We start from the raw sequence: 17,140 nt of genomic DNA, 5'->3' as shown, positions 1-17,140 counted from the left end.
CAAAAAAAAAAAAAAAAAAAAAAAGAAAACACTGGTTTTTGCAATTTACTAGAGCTAGATCAAAATTTAGATGTTTTTACTTTAAAAGTTTATATGTGATGAATAAATGGAATTCAGTATTATATGTTTAATTTATTTTAGATGTCAGTAACTACATGATATTAAATTTATTCACTCATTCATTCAGCTGTTATTAACTAAGTATATACTATGTGGTATGTGCCAGCCACAATTCTAGGTATTGGAAATATGGCAATAAATTAAACAAAATTTAAAAAAGAAAACCCTACTCTCAAGGAACTTACATTCTAATGGCCCCCAAAATTGAAAAGCATGCAAATAACTAAAATGTATTGTTTCAAATGGCAATTATTGCAAAGGAAAAATAGTTGTAACAAAAGACATTTTAAGAATTATTTTTAAACATAATTGTCAAAAATGTAATTAAATATAACTAGGTTTGCTTTGTTAAATTCTGCTTTCTCCACATGGCTCTTTGAGCTGTGGCCACCATGTTTCCTTAGCCTTAGCCCCCTCCCCTATCTTGGGGAGGTGAATCTCTCTCTCTCTCTCTCTCTCTCTCTCTCTCCCTCCCTTCCTCTCTCTCTCTCTCATTTACTTTCTAAATAAACTTTGCCTGAAAACCTAAAAAAAAAAAGTATAACTAGGAATATCCTCATCTATTCCTAAAATCTCCTTATTAGTAATTAGGCATTTAATGTGAGAACATACTCTAAGATTAACCAGAAACCATTATCTTGAACTCACTTCACTTCAAAATTGTGTAGTATTAGTGGTAATTTTTCCTTTTGTATTCATGGATTTTAAAAATGCTAACCAACTACTTTGGCTTTTCAATCTAGGATACTTAGTATTTACTTGAATATAATAGTATTTCTAAACTTGTGATTCACTACCATGAACCAATTTAGGGAATGAGGAGCATCGTGTATTTTAAACATGTGTGTACCTGTGGAAAGTTAACTGTAATCTTAAACTCAATTTTAAATGTTTATCACATGGAATATTTTTTACATATGAGGAACTGAAAGTTAAATTATACTGGCTTTATACCAAACACAAGTTGAATTGGTTGACAGATGACCATTATATAGGATTCAGCATCATCCACTTGATAAATTAATTTAATGTTAGTGAAAAGGCTCTGTTCAACTCATACCTTTTTGAACACACAGCACTGCACGTCTCCAGAGTGCTTTCATTTTCTTCTGCTTGACATTTTTACATTTTGAGAAAATGCGTGCTAGTCATATTTTTCACTATCAACAACACATTGTCATTTTTGTACCCCCTGTCATCTTGCTCTATGTTTCAGTTTTAAGTATATAATTTATAATGGAAGATTACTAGATATGTGTATAGCATAATCTTCCAGGTAAACATGTTTTTAATGGAAAACTGCTACTCACAGTGTCGGTTTCATCTGGCTCAGATTATTCTGAGTCTAGAAGTAGACAGACTGCTTGCTATCTCTCAAAGAAGCAAGAGGGACCGCTGGCAGCTGATGAGAATGGAGGCCTTCAGGACAGTGCTTCTTCAAAATAATGGCAAAAACCTAGCACACAGCTACCAAACATTTTTCCACCCTTTCTCCTCCACATTTCTTTGAATTGCTCACAAAGGGCTGTCTTAGATAACATCTGTAATTTTCTCTTCTGTCTGGGACAAGTAGAGTGGGTAAAGGCAAAAACAAATAAGAAGCAGTGTGTAAGCCCAGTGTTGAGACACGCCTGTGCTCACCTCGTGTGTGTGTTTCTGTTCTCTCAGTCGTCAGTTGTGCATCCTTTGCTACAGCTTGTCCCTTGGCTGCAGGAGAGAAGAATGAAGAGATTCAGAGTGGGCGTACGTAACACAAACTGCATGCTGGCCTTGCTGCTCTGTGGGGTTTGCTCTTTCTGTCAATGCCCAGCTGTGGTCATTTGTAACCACACTCCCCCTCAGGATAAGCCCACACTAACACCAGTTAGCCGGTGTAAGTGTGTCTGTTTGAGAAGTTGTTTTGACCAAGGAAGAAGAGAATTGTTCAGCCATCCTCTCCCCATATTAGGTCCTTTCTAACTCAAACTATGAAGTGAGAAAATCTATTCCTGATTTAAGAAAGGACACTACAATGTGTCTAATAATTAGGTAGTAACAGGAGGACAAATAAAGGACAGTTTATTCCCTTTGTGTTCAGGTTGTCCAGTAGCTGGGACGGCAAGCTATCTGTTCAAATGTTGCTAAGAGTAAGGCATTTACTTAGTGAGTAAATGCATCAGAAACTAAATACACAGATTTTGTTTTTTCCATAATTGACAAAAATGTTACCTAAATCTAGTACCTATGTGTAAGATGAATATAACTGAATTAATACATTCTTACCTAAAAATTGTGGAGTTTTTATTGTCAGTTAAGAAGAATCCTAAGTCATTCAATGATGAAAGATAATATTTTTAAGTAATTTGTAAGTAATGCCTTACATTGTTGTGATAATTACAATTTTTAGACTTATTTTATTCTCTCAGGAGCTCTGTTAGTACTTATACAAACATTGTTATCCCCAGTTTACAAAAGAGAAAACTCAGAATAGTTGAAGGTTTTTCTCAAGATCATATTAGTAAGCGAGATAACAGCAGAGTCTTCTGACTTGTAGTCTAGGCAAAAAATATTTTTTACAGTGCTGTTCCCTTTATAGTGTAATCTTGGTTACTTTTTTAATGTTGTTATTAAATTATATTTTTATTATTAAAAGGTAAATTCTGGTCAAATTTTTCCTTAATTTCAATACCATATTTAATTGTTTCTTCTTAAAGGGCTGCCCAACGACTTCAACTATGTTTTAAAATGCATACAGGTTAGATGAATAATTTTCTCAAAATTTATTTTTATGGCCACTGTTTCTCCCTAAATTATTCACATTCTTGTACTAAGCTTCCATTAAAGAAGACAATATCTGCTGCCAACTTTAAAAAGAAATGAAAAAGCAAATGTAGAAGCCCCTTAAAATTTTAGAATTACCAGAATGAAAAAATGAAAATCAGTTGTCTTCAAACTTTCTAGAAGTAATATATGCTTATTTTGAGTTAACTTTTACTTTCTAATGTGCTTGGTTGACTTACAAATTGTAAACAATGTCAACTTAAAGATCAAATTTCTTAAAATACATAAAAAATTATTAGTTTGACTACATTATTTCTCTGTCGTGATTTATACAACCAAAGCTAAACACTTAGTGTTGTGGCCAGTTTAGTACTTTATCAGAATATTCCTGGTGATGCCATTTATACTTCCAGACAACTAGCTGAAAATGTGAACTCTGACTTAGTAGTATATCCTGTTAGACAAATGATAAATCCTAAAAATATTTTGCAGCAAGTCAATATTTCCTAGAAACATATGAATGTAAAGAATGTAAGAGATGGATAGAAAAACAATTAAAAGAGAGTGTTAGCTTTGTTAGGCCTATGTCACCTCATTTTAAAATGTACTTTGAGGCCAGGCTTGGTGGCTCAGCCTGTAATCCCGTGTTTTGGGAAGCCGAGGTGAGTGGATTGCCTGAGCCCGCGGGTTCGAGACCCACCTGGGCAACTTGGAGAGACCTCATCTCCACAATAAATCAAAAATTTAGCCAGGCATAGTAGCGCACGCCTGTAGTTCCAGCTACTCGGAAGGCTGAGGCGGAAGGATCACCGGAGCCCAGCAGGTCGAGGCTGCGGTGGCTGGGAGCGGCCACTGCACTCCAGTCTGGGCGACGGAGTGAGACTCCAACTCAAAAAATAAAACAAAATAAAATGTACTTTGACAGTGAAATATTTTAAATTCTTGAAGAAAATGAGTTTTTGAATCTTAGTGCATTCAAATACTTTTCTAGAATTTTGTTTGCTAGACATCTTCTACTTTCATCCCCACATCTTTTGTTTATATGTACCTCCCAAATTCTTTTATATATTGCTCTGTGTCAAGTGACAAGACTCTAAAAAGATGATTGAGTTTTGCACTTAAAATATTTGGTACATTTTAATTTACATTTTGTCCTATCTTTTTCTTTTTTCTCTTTAATATAATGTACATGAGAACTTACATAGGCATATAAACATATGGTTTATAAGTGTGGATTTTACGAAGTTTTTTAAATTAAAAAAAAATTTTAATTGATGTATCATAGTTGTACATATTTTGATACATATATGTAATATTTTGATACATGTACACAATATGGACATTTTTAAACACTAATTTTTCAATCTCAAGTAATTTAGGGGGTTATAGTAAAGATGAGAATTAAACACAAATATTGAGAATTTAAGATATACTTGTTGTAAGTAAAGTATTTCAGGATTTAAATAGCTATCAGTCATTTCTTAGAATTTAAAAATATGATTATATTATGAAATAGTTGAAAAAGATCTTGGATGATAAATTTCCTCATGAATTGCCATGATGATAACATGTTTATGATATAAATAATTGTTAATGAAAATAGGGTGCTATAAGCCAATTTTATGCAAATTATAAAATGTTAAATTTTTTTTAATGAAGTTTAAAATGAAATGTTTAAGGCTGGGCATGGTGGCTCACACCTGTAATCTCAGCACTTTGGGAAGCAGAGGTGAAAGGATTGCCTAAGCCAAGAAATTTGAGACCAGCCTGGGCAATTTGAAGAGACTTAATCTCCAGAATAAATAAAAAATATAGCTGGGCGTAATGATGCACAACTGTAGTTCCAGCTATTTGGAAAGTTGAGGCACAAAAATTACCTGAGCCTAGCAGGTCAAGGCTGTGGTGGCTGTGAGTGTGCCACTGCACTCCGGCCTGGGTGACAGAGTGAGACTCCAACTTTAAAAAAAAAAAAAATTTAAGAAAAGAAATACTACTAGATATACCCGTTATGAAACATTGTTTTTTTCTTTAAATTAACATTTGGTATATATAATTGTATTAGGAAAATTTCTTCTAAAGTTTCATTGAATAAACAGTTTATGAAAATTGCCCTTCAACTTCAATCTACATTCCTATAGAAATATTGTATAATATTTTTTGCCTTGGCACAATTCTATTTTATATTTTTTCCTGTTCATGTGTTAACACACATATGTATTTTAAAGATATTATTTTATTCTAACAAAATACTGGAAAGGAGATTTTAAATATAGTTAATTATGAAGTATCTATCATTTCTCTTTCTGCTTATTGAGGGATACACATACAACTGGCAAAAATCCTGAAAGAAGAATATCTCATATTAATAAGAAATTATTTTTAAATATAATATTCTAGATACTGCTAGTTGTTGAAAATTATCAAGTATAAATACAAAGATTTCTCCACTCAAGTCCTTGATTCCTCTCTGTTTAGTTATGATAGTTGAAAGTAACTTTGACCCTCACTACACTTTCAAAAAGAATTTACACTTATTTTTAGTGTTATTTGATTTGTAATGTCCTCATTTTCTCTTCCAGGAAGAATTCCAAAGTCCTTTTGCAAGTCAACGTAGAGGATACTTTTTATTCAGGGTATATATGTATTGTAAATTTTTAAAAAATCTATCAGTATCAACATTGAAAAATACTTTCATTGTGAATGTATTTAATTAACCATACCTTTTAATTAGGTGTGAAGTTTGTTTATAAACATTTGGCATCTATAAACAGTACTACAGTTTAACATTCACTTCTGTCACCGCCTTATTGCTTCAATATCACAGCATCTCTGCTCTTCTCTGATCTACTACTTATGATTTTTATACCTCAAATGACATTCAACTACTTGAAAGTTTAATTCCATGATGCACCATATATAGGAACAAGTGTCTTAAAGATACATTATTTTTTACATTCTAGGAAATCATTTACTAAATTTGTAATTCAGTAAATTAGGAGAGGTCTGAGAACTTTCACAAGTTTCTAAAAGAATCAACTACAATAAAAGCTACAAGTAGACACAATTTTGTGATTGCATTTCTGCTGTTGTATGTCCATGTTGTTTGCAAAATGTGAATTTCTTTCTGGGCAGCTATACTTTGTAAAATATTTGCACTCTTAGTATATTACCAGAAACTTTAATTCATTCAACAACTATCTATTGAACTTCTACTGAGTGCTGGACAATGTACCAAGGGCTGAGAATAGAAAGGCAGCTACGAGTCCATTCCTATGCTCTAGAAGTTTATAGCCTTATAGAGAAAATAAAGTCAAAATTATAAAACACTGTGTTAAATGCACCTTTAACCCAGGGACTGTGGTTTCCAAAAGAAAAACATTTAACTCAGTTGGGCGTGGTGGCTCACACCTATAATCCCAGCACTTTGGGAGGCTAAGGTGAGAGGCCTAAACCTGCTGGTTCGAGACCAGCCTAGGCAACTTGGCAAGACCTCTCATCTCTACAATAAATCAAAAAATTAGCCGGGTGTGGTGGTACCCGCCTGTAGTTACAGCTACTTGGAAGGTTGAGGCGGAAGGATTGTCTAAACCCAGCAGGTACAGAAAAGACTTCATGGGCTGAATCCTGAAGAAGCAACAGGAATTTGGTTGATGGAATATTTAGCTAAGAAATTTCAACTTTACTCTAAAGGCTAAGGGGAGCCATGGGTAAGATTTGCATTTTGGAAAATAATCCTAATGGCAAATTGGAGAATGGATTAAATGGAGGAAGGAGATTCATAGCAGAAAGAAGTAATACTAAACAACTCTCACTTCAGTATGTTAATTTTGGTTCATATCAAATTAAAATTGAGAACGTTTGTTTCAAAATTTTGGTACCATCAAGGAAATAAGCAAAATCAAGTAGTATGTAATTCACTGTGCCCCTCAGCAGTATTAGCAGCATCTCAGAACAACTCACATTTCAGGGCCCTCAGCCTTACTAAATCAGAAACTCCAGCTATGGGCTGCAACAGTCTGTTGTAAAAATCCCTCCAAGTGATTCTGATGCACGTTAAAGAAACACTTCTCTAGATCATTAGTCTCTTTTGATGAACATTAGCTTCCATCCTAAGTGAGACTGATTTATTCGTAATTAATTCTTTTTCAGCCACGCAATGGAAGAAGGTCGGCTGGTTTCACTTAAAATGGTATGTGTTAAATAAATAAAAATAAATAAATAAAAAGGCTTGTGTTTCACAATTCAACCCAGTTTGAAAATTTCTGTTGTTTTCAAATATTCACAAACTATGCTCAATATATTTCTGTTATTCGATTACATATGTACATGTATATTATATATAAATGCTACAATTATAGAGTCTGTAGGGACTTTATAGGATGTAAATATACAGTATTTCAGGACCAGATTAGCTTTGCCCATGTCATGTACTCCTCAGACTATGTCACAATAGTAATCATCATAATTGATTTTATAGACATTGATCTTTTCATCATTTATTGTGCAAGTAGTATATGTCAGGGATTGAATTCTTATTGTGGTAATCAGTGTCTACCATATGGGTCAAGATTTACAGACTGAATGTACTTCTGTCTCCCAAATAACTCACCAGTTTCTAGAAAATTAAGAACATATGGGAAGATGTGAGAGCATGGCTTCTTCTTTGGTACTCCCAGAGTTTCCACCTTGGTGCAGGGCATACAGTAGAAACTCAGTAGCTGTTGACTGGCCTTACATGTTTAATAAATGTTAATTTTATTATCTTATTGATCTATAAATTTTGAAATAAAGCCCAAATGCAGGTTGATAAATGTATAGCACGGAAATTAAAGTGCGTCCTACTAACACTGTGTAATCCTAAATCCAGAGTTTATGATGAGCATATTTTTGCAAATATATAATTTGTTTTAGGCTAGTCATGGTGGCTCATGCCTGTAATCTCAGTGTTTTGCAGGGCCAAGGTGAGTGATCATGCTTGAGGCCAGGCGTTCAAGACCAACCTGGACAACAGAGAGAGACCCTGTATCTACAAAAAAAGAAAAAAAACAGGCATAGTGTTGCATACCTGTAGTCTTAGCTACTTGGAAGGGTGAGACCAGAGGGTCCCCTGAGCTCAGGAGTGCGAAGCTGCAGTAAGCTTTGATTATGCTGTTGCACTCCAGCCTGAGTAACAGCAAGACCCTGTACCCCATCCCCACTGGGAAAAAAAGAACAGCAATGTGAACCTCAGAAAAGCACAAGGAAGAAAATTATAAGAGTTAAAAAAATTAATAAATTAAAAAATAATAAAGTAGAAGAATTGGTAAGCAAAGCAAAAATCATATTTTTTGCAAAAAATAAACCAGCCTAATTAGCTTAGTGTAAACAAGAAATAGAGGGTAAAACCGTGAATATAGAAAAATACAAATATAGTAATTACAAGAGATAAAGAAAAAGTAAATATAATAAAAGAGTACTTTGCACATCACTGTGCATATCAGTTTAGAAACCTGGATAAAGTGGAAGATTGGTAAAGTAGGTGCTACCAAAATTGACTTCAAAAGAAAGAAAAAAGCTAAATAGATTAATAGCTATGGAAAATAATTGAAAATGTAACCTAGAAACTATCCTCTCAATAAGTACTAAGCCAATAATTTTGGATTTTTTTTCAACTCAAAGAAGAATCTCCAAAAATGTTTATGAAGCCAGCATAATACTAATACCAAAACCTTACAAAAATAGCATAAAAAAGAAAACTATGTCAATCCTATTTGCAAATAGAATGTAAAAATTTAAAAGAATTATTATTAAATAGTATTTACCAGCATATTTGAAGAATTATATAACCCTCTGAGATTTGTTCCAGCAACTCAAGGATGGTTCAACATTAGGAACTGTATTAAAATATTGCACCATTAGAAAAAAAATTATATGACCGTCTCAAGAAATGCTTTTGGTAAATTTCCACATCAATTTCTGATCTATTAAATGAAGATCCTACAGAAAGAAATTAATACCTTCTTGACACTTAAAAAATAATTGTCTCAAACAAAGTGCAGTAGCAGACTTGATAATAATTAAACACTTTTGAGCATTTCCTTTAATGTCAGGAACAAAATAAGGATACTCTCATTTTTTATTTAGTGTAGTTCTTAATGCATTAGCTAGCTCAATTAAACAAGAAAGAAATGAAAGATTCAAATATTGGAAAAGTGAAGGAAAAATTTAGTGTGCTCATGGGACATAATTAGAAACTTGAATTTGCAAACTGTGTTTGGTATGAACTCTTATTTCAGGAGGCCTGATAAAGTATGCTCACAGGAGGAAAATGAGAAAACATAGTCTTATTTTTTTATTTTAAGAATAGAGAGTTGAAGCGTGCCACTACACTCCAGTCTGGGTGACAGAGTGAGACTCCAACTCAAAAAAAAAAAAAAAATAGTTGGGCAACCCCCTCGGGTCCCTCTCACTATGGGAGCTTTTCTGTCCTCTCAATAAATTCAGCTTTCTAAAAATAAAAAAGAAAGAGTTGATGGAGAAGAAATTCTTTTATAATATTACAAATGTACTTTAACATTTACAAAATTTAAGAATAGTTTAATACTAATGGAAAAAATACCTGTGAGTATAGCATCAAAGTAAATGTTAGTGTATTCATGATGTGAAATGGAATTTAGCCTATGATTTGATCAATTTATTTTAAAATTCTTCTGAAATTGAGAAATTGCTTTATTTGAATTATTTCCAAGATTAGGTTATACATAGACTAATTTACTCAGGATTTCATTTAATTTTGCCAATAGAAAAATAATTCAATAATCGTTTTTTTATTATCCTATTTTTAAAGGTCTTTTTCTATCCTGATGATATATATTTAGAAAGTTGTTAAACATAAAATGATCTAGTTGCAAATATATGAGGAAATGGATACACAAGGAGTAAAATGCAACTCTTGAAATGTCTTATTTGTAAATATTATTGATATTAGCAAGCTTTAGAAAACCACTTTTCTATAGTAAAGTAGTATAAACTTTGGGAAGACACAGACATACAAAATAAATGTTTTTAACAAAATATAGTTTAAAATATAATGATTGAAGGGCAGCTTGGAAATGTCTCAGATGCTAATGTTAATATTCTATGGCAAAATATTTATTAAAATGTCTGTATACAAACATTACATACACACATTCACATAGTCATTTACGCTGAACTCTAACTCAATTTTTCTTATTTTTTACAGGATTCCAACTAATTTTTCACAGAAGCAATGCTGTGAAATACAAAATGTACTGACATTTTGTTTTCCTCTCAAAAACAATCCTTGATAAGTTTACTCTGTTGAAAGTCCGTGTGTAATAAACACTCTCAGAAAAAGTTGGTTCATATTGTAAATTTTTAATTTGTTGAAAATACAAAAGCATCTTAAAATATTTTTGCTGGTGGTGTAATGATAAATAGTCTGTGTTAAACCTGTAAATAGTGATGTTCCTTAGGTCCTCGCAGCTTTTGACAGTACTGGCACACATTTTTCTGATGGTGTCACTAAAGGTACTCGTAGAGGGTTGAGTTTTTTTTATTTGTTTGTTTGTTTTTGTTTGTTTGTTTTTTGAGTTGGAGTCTCACTCTGTCGCCCAGACTGGAGTGCAGTGGCCGCTCCCGGCCACCGCAGCCTCGACCTGCTGGGATCCAGCGATCCTTCCGCCTCTGCCTTCCGAGTAGCCGGAACTACAAGTACGCGCTACCACGCCCGGCTAGTTTTTTTGATTTATTGTAGAGATGAGGTCTCACCAATTTGCCCAGGCGGGTCTCGAACCCGCGGGCTCTGGCAATTCACTCACCTCAGCCTCCCAAAGGCGCGGAATTACAGGCTGAGCCACCGAGCCCGGCCAGAGTTGAGTTTTAATTGGTTATTTTATTTTCCTGTTTGGATTTTGTCAATGACAAAATCACTAGCTCTTATAAATTACCAAAATGCCCAGTAGCTCTCAATCTTAGACTGTGAATACTGAGACTATACTAGTTGGGAGATTGGACCATGACCCATCCAATAGTTCAATAGACAAGTTATGGTTTATATACTGTAAAGTGGATTTCTGATTGTTACAAATGTATCAGGAGGCTAATGCTTTCTACCAATTCATAGTATTCTGTTTATTACAAAATAAGTTGTTTCACCCTGCAACATCTGAGAAGCAATCAGTCTTTTCCATCACCAGAAAGAAAATAATCTTAATAGTAGAGGATCATGAACACACATGGAGAACTTTTTACATAATATCAATGTGTAGTGGATACAGAAGTATTCTCAGATGGAGGTTGATTTTAAATCCTACAGTTCCCCTCAAATTATCCCTTTTGACCTCCTTGAATTCCCACCGAAGGAGGTTGCTGGCTGATCAGAGAGGAGTGGCTCTTTGAGGAGGTAGAATTAGGTCTATACACATATTTTTTAGAGCATCTAACAAGACTTCCTAATGTTGACCAATGCTTATAGCTTAAATCACAACTTTTGCTAACAAGTCCCTGAATGTCACTTCTTAACCTGAGTGAAGAGCTAGAAGGAATGAAGCAGCAGAAGAGAAAAAAATTACATTCTTTTTAGAAAAATGAATTGCTATAACAAGATGGGGACTCAAGCACAGCAAGGGCCTCCTGCTCTAAAGCCACAGATGCATGGGGCAGTATTAGCTAGTTCTGTGCACAGTAAAAAAATAAGGGTGATGAATGTGTAAGCAGCAATTCCCAGGGCCTCTCTGAAATCCAGAGAAACGTGCATAACTTATATTTTTAGGGTTTCTGGGTTGAAGAAGGAGAAGAAAAAGGAGGAGGAGAAGAAATACCAAGACACGATTACAAAAATTGTGGTATGTTTTTAAGTATCTAAATTTAACAAATTATTTTCTCATACACAAATACTACATATAGGCTACTAGGAACATAGGATTTGTGTTATCAGCTGTGCACTACAGATGGAGCGGTCCAATGCTGAACCCGTTTAAAATTACGTAATTAAAAACTTTTATGAGGTGGAAGGATCACCTGACCCCGACGGGTCGAGGATGCGGTGACTGTGAGTGTGCCATTGCATTCCAACCTGAGCGACAGAGTGAGACTCCAACTCAAAAAAAAAAGAAAAAGAAAAAACTTTTATTTCCTTTTCCAAATCCTGTGAGTATATCTCTGGAAGAACTATGTGTATAATCATGTGTATAATACCAAGTGTTTTCCCCAAGTTCCTGGCAGCTTCCAATAAATAAACTTTCCTTAACTTAAACACTTTCTGGATTTCTCACCTAAAGTCAGAGCTCCTGTCTCCTGAGGTAGTGAGTTTTTAAGATGCGGGTGAGGAGCTATGGTCCCGTTAGATAATCTGATGAAAGCTCTAGTCCTTAACTCCAAAAACAAAAATGTACACCCACAGCAAAATTATGTGTCCATTTGGGGGCTGGGGCTAAGTATCCCCTCAGATCTATCCCAACACAGGTTATGGGTCCAGGTTAAGAACTCCTCCTCTGAAGGGGTCTCCTCTCCAGGAGTTTATTTCTCCATGAAGACAGGACTCAGACGTTGAAGGGTGACAGAGGCCCGGAAACAGCTTATAACGCAAAAGAGAAAGGTGAGAGGAACGCGCCACACTCGCCAGTTGCGAAAGGCTGCGAGAGAAGCCACGGGACCTGGCGCGTCAGTACCCACAAGCGTCCCCCAGGCTACGCCACTGGTTGCCCGGCAACGGAGCCGCGCACGGCGCGCATGCGTAGGAAGCCTCTGCTCGCCCCCCCGCTTCTGGCGGACGTTGAAGCACGCCAGGCAGGCAGTTGGCAGCTTCCAGTCAGGAGGGAGCCTCGCCGCGGAAGGCGCAGGTGTGAGGGCCGGCGGGACGTCATGCAGGTGACAGCGCCTGCGGAGGGCGACGCGGGCGTGAGAGTGGGCGGGCGTAGCGCAGGCGAAGGCGGGAGACTGTCTGGGCCTCCAGCCAGGCGAGGCCGGGGCGCGGGAGGCAGGCGGGCTCTGACACTGCTTCTCGAAAGTGCTAACTGCGTGCGTCCCTGTCCAGTTTTGAGATGAGCTCCGACGAACGCGCAGAGAACGCTGTTTTGTCCACGTCCAGGACACGGGCTGGTCGCGGCAGGAAGCGTTAGCGTTGGGGAGCGTCGCGTTCGCGCCTGAGCCCGGGCGGGCGTTGAGCCGCCGCCCCAAACATCCCGGCGTGACTGGGTCTGATGTCCCCCACTTCCCTCCCCTCACCCCCGGCCTTAGTGGCAGCGGAAACAGACACGCTTGGGGTCGCCGGTGTGGTCAGAGCGTCCACCACCCCCAGTGCTGGCCGCCCACAGCGCCGGCCTCCGTCGGCTCCTGAGCTCGGCTGCCCCGCCTGCGGATCCCTGAGCCGAAGCCTTTAAAGCAGAGTTATCATGTTCCAGAAACAGCTTTTCCCACCCGTCCCCCAAGTTGAAACCGCTGGCCTGTTTCTTGCTTAGGTCTCTAGGTTTGTCTTTTGTTGGTGCGGCGCGCTTGTCTCGGGTGTTCTGAACCTAGATTCCTCCTCCTTGCCGGGCCAGGGCTGCCCTTTCAGACACTGGGCTGGCTGGAGAGGAGTTGAGCGCGCAGGCAGCGGCGCGGGAGCCCGTGTGTGCGGATCGCGCACCGTTTGGTTCCCAGCCAGCCCCCGCGCTGGGCTTCTCCAAGGGCCTTGCTCTAGCAGAGCCGAACGGCCAGGAGAGGCGGGGGCGACAAATTCGCCCAGGTTGGAGTCCAGGAGCATGCTCACAGCCACCGCAGCCTCGACCTGCTGGGCTCAGGCGATCTTCCGCCTCAACCTTCCAAGTAGCTGGAACTACAGGCATGCGCCTCCACGCCCGGCTAGATTTTTGATTTATTGTGGAGATGAGGGCTTGCCAAATTGCCCAGGCTGGTCGCGAAACCCCTGGGCTCAGGCTGTCCTCTCGCCTTCGCCTCTCAGAGTACTGGGATGACAGGCGTGAGCCATCGTGCCCAGCCGCAGACAGTTCTTTTAAGAATTTTGGCTATGAGAGAGAAAAGAGAGTGAGTGATAAGGATGTGAAGTACAGGGAAGGTTTTTTTAAAAAGATGATTGCTGATATTTCTGATAATGTGGGCAAAGTTACTTGTGCCAACTCTCCTGCTGAATGCTGACTGGAGTGTAAATTGTATGGGATAGTCAAAAACATCAAAAGGATCCCCTGAAAGCATCAAAGAGGTGATATGATAGAAACAGACCAAAATCAAAGGAAAATTGAAAAGCCAGTGTATTTCTAGAGCTTGTAGAAGATCGGAATAGGCCACCCCAAAATATGAATATAGGAGACCAGAGTATGACACCTCAAAATATGTCTCTGGCATAAAGATTGTTTTGAGCTGATTATCTTGAGAAACACAGGAGAAGTGCTGAAAACAGAAAAGGTACCCTTTTGTAATTTAAGGGAAATTTGAATCTATAAAGGAAATCTCCATTTGAAAGGATGTCTCCTCTGAACCAGGAAGAGAAGGATGACTAAATCACGAGAGAATCTTATCAACTTGAGAAGGCACCACCTTAAATCGACATAGCAAACCTTATTCTCAATATACCATGCTTTTCCTGGTCACCTCCCCAAACCCCATCATACCTTTCTTTTTTGTGTATCTGCAGTTGATGGTATTTAAGCCTGAAATCTAAGCCACCTCTTTGAGATTTACACATTTTTCATTGTCTCTCGCATGTATACATGAGGTATTCATATTCATAAGCTTCTATTTTTCTCTTGTAAATCTGTCTTTTACTACAGGAGTCTGTCCCAGCCAAGACTTCAGGAGGGTAGAAAGAAAATTATTTCAGATGATATGAGTCCACCAGGGGATGGGAAACTAATAGGAGGGTGAACCAAATACATGTCTAGTGGAATTCAGGGAAGGCTGTATGTATTGGTGTTTTGTGGAACATGAGATTAAAAGAAAGAAAACCTGTCCACAAGAAGTCTTGGTCTAAGCTCTCATATGAATTTGCAACCTGAGACATGTTGGGTCGTCCAGCAAACCTCTAACTGGATTAATTATGTATTGTAGTGTTCTCAAATACCTAGAAGAAGTAAATATAAATTTTCTGTGGAGGAAAATATCTTTAACTTAGACCTTAAGGAATTCTTATCAATAAGTTTTCAAGGACAACAAGCAGAAGTCAGTCAAAAGTAACCAGGCACACAAGAAAATAAGGCACCACAAGACCATGAACCAACAGAAGCAGACCCTCAGAGGCTTTAAATATCAGAGTTGAGGCAGAGTAGTTAGTGCAGGTCAGGCATAGATAGATAAATTTCTCGTAGGCAGGTTTTAGGAAGCATTCAGATATTTTTCTTATTACTTTACTGCAGGCCAGGCACCTGCCAGTTTACCCTACCCCACTCAGTCAATCAAAAGAAAATCCCATCATATATAAGAATAGGACATCCCAACCTTTCAGCTCATGGTTTAGCATAATAATTATTAAAAATACTTAAGGTCCCCTGTTGAAGGTAAAAGGCTCAACCACTCTTAACTGTTCAAAATTATAAAAATGATAAGTCTACCCCTCCTTCCATCAGAAGCGGAGAGGGTGGAGGTTGTCTATGCTCTACCATCATTAACATATCAATAACCAAGTAGTTATGTCTCCCTTTTAGCTAAGAGCAAAAGTGCAGATCTTTCTTCATCCATGTCAGGTCTTTCTGACATGAATCTTCCTCTTTCCCTTTCTTCTTCCTGCTAATGAACTTTGGTTTTTTACTCCCCTCTTCTCCTTGCTAACAAACTTTGTTTCAAAACTTTGCTGGCTGCTTTGAAATTCATTTCAAGATCGAGTCAAAGAGGCCACAAGTTTTACACCACCTGGCATCAGGATGATCAGAAACAGATAATAAAACAACTGTGCTTATTATGTTTTTAAAAATTAAAAAAAAAACCTGCTTGGAATATCTGCAGGGAGAAAGAGACTATGAAAAGTGACCCCAAATTTTTGAATATTTCTATGCAGTAACAATGAACAATCTGAAAGGAGACTAAGAAAACAATTCCATTTAAAATAACATCAAAGAAAATAAAATACTAAGAAATGAATGTAACCAGGAAGGCAAAAGATTTTAATACTATAAAACATTGCTGAAAAAAATTTTAAAATATGTAAATTTTAAAATATGTAAAAAAAATATATGTAAAATATGTAAAAAGACATTCCATGTTCCTAGTCTGGAAGATTTAATATTGTCAAGAACTTGACAATATTACCCAAGTCAATCTACAGATTCATTCCCTGTCAAAATGCCAACAACGTTTGTTGCAGAAATAGAAAAACCTGTCACAAAGTTCATATGAAATCTGAGAGACCCCAAATAGCAAAAACAATATTTCAAAAGAAAAAATAAAGTTGGAGGACACTCACTTCCCGATTTCAAAACCTACAACAAAACTCCAGTAATCAAAATTGTGGTTTTTATTGCAGTATTATTCACAATAGCAAAAACATGGAACTAACTGTGCTGCCCATCGAAAGAGGACTGGATTTTTTAAATGTGGTACATATACATATATATGTGATGAAATATTACACAGCCATAAAGAAGGGCAAAATTGCTGAGCATGGTTGGTGGCTGATTCCTATAATCCCAGTACATTGGGAGGCTGAGGTGAGAGGATTGCTTGAGCTCACATGTTCAAGACCAGCCTGGGCAACTTGGCGAGATGTCATCTCTACAAGAAATCAAAAAATTACTGGTCATAGTGGCGAGTTCCAGCTAGTTGGAAGACTGAGGCGGAAGGATTACCTGATCCCAACAGGTTGAGGCTACAGTGGCTGGGAGTGTGTCACTGCACTCCAGCCTGGGCAACAGAGTGATACTCCAACTCAAAAAAAAAAAAAAAAAAATTATGAACTTCGCAGCAACTTGGACTTAAAAGCCTATAATACTGAATGATCTGTCACAGAAACAAAGAACTGAGTACCACATGTTCTCACTCATAAGTGGACCTTGAACAATTATAATACTATAAGAAGGGGATTGGTAGTAGTGGGAAACTGCCAGGGGAGAGGGGCCACACCTCATCAACAAGGCAACCTGCATAATGAACATTTGTATACCTAACCCTGAATTGTACCCCACATCTTTAAAATAAAAAATTAAGGTCAGGTGTGGTTGCTCACACCTGTAATCCTAGCACTTTGGGAGGCCTGAGTGAGAGGATTGCCTGAGCAATCCCCTGGGCAACTTGGTGAGACCTCACCTCTACAGTAAATCAAAAACTTAGTTGG

General features: G+C 37.4%; 1 protein-coding gene across 1 annotated transcript in view; it reads left to right on the top strand.

Annotated features, from left to right (window-relative positions):
• Window positions 1–10,239, top strand: part of NMU (neuromedin U) — a 17,970-nt gene extending 7,731 nt beyond the window's left edge. Inside the window, exons 6-9 of the mRNA XM_021707434.1 lie at window positions 1,789–1,863; window positions 5,460–5,513; window positions 7,030–7,069; window positions 10,103–10,239. Of these exons, the coding sequence (XP_021563109.1) occupies window positions 1,789–1,863; window positions 5,460–5,513; window positions 7,030–7,065 (165 nt within the window). The 3' untranslated portion in view covers window positions 7,066–7,069; window positions 10,103–10,239. The remainder of the gene's footprint in view (window positions 1–1,788; window positions 1,864–5,459; window positions 5,514–7,029; window positions 7,070–10,102) is intronic.
• The last annotated feature ends 6,901 nt before the right edge of the window (window positions 10,240–17,140 follow it).

Source organism: Carlito syrichta, unplaced genomic scaffold, assembly GCF_000164805.1.
Source record: "Carlito syrichta isolate Samal-C Ts95f unplaced genomic scaffold, Tarsius_syrichta-2.0.1 Scaffold117951, whole genome shotgun sequence".
NCBI classification, from domain to species: domain Eukaryota; kingdom Metazoa; phylum Chordata; class Mammalia; order Primates; family Tarsiidae; genus Carlito; species Carlito syrichta.
The sequence above is the reverse complement of the archived record's forward strand: the minus strand, read 5'-3'. Positions and strand labels throughout refer to the sequence as shown.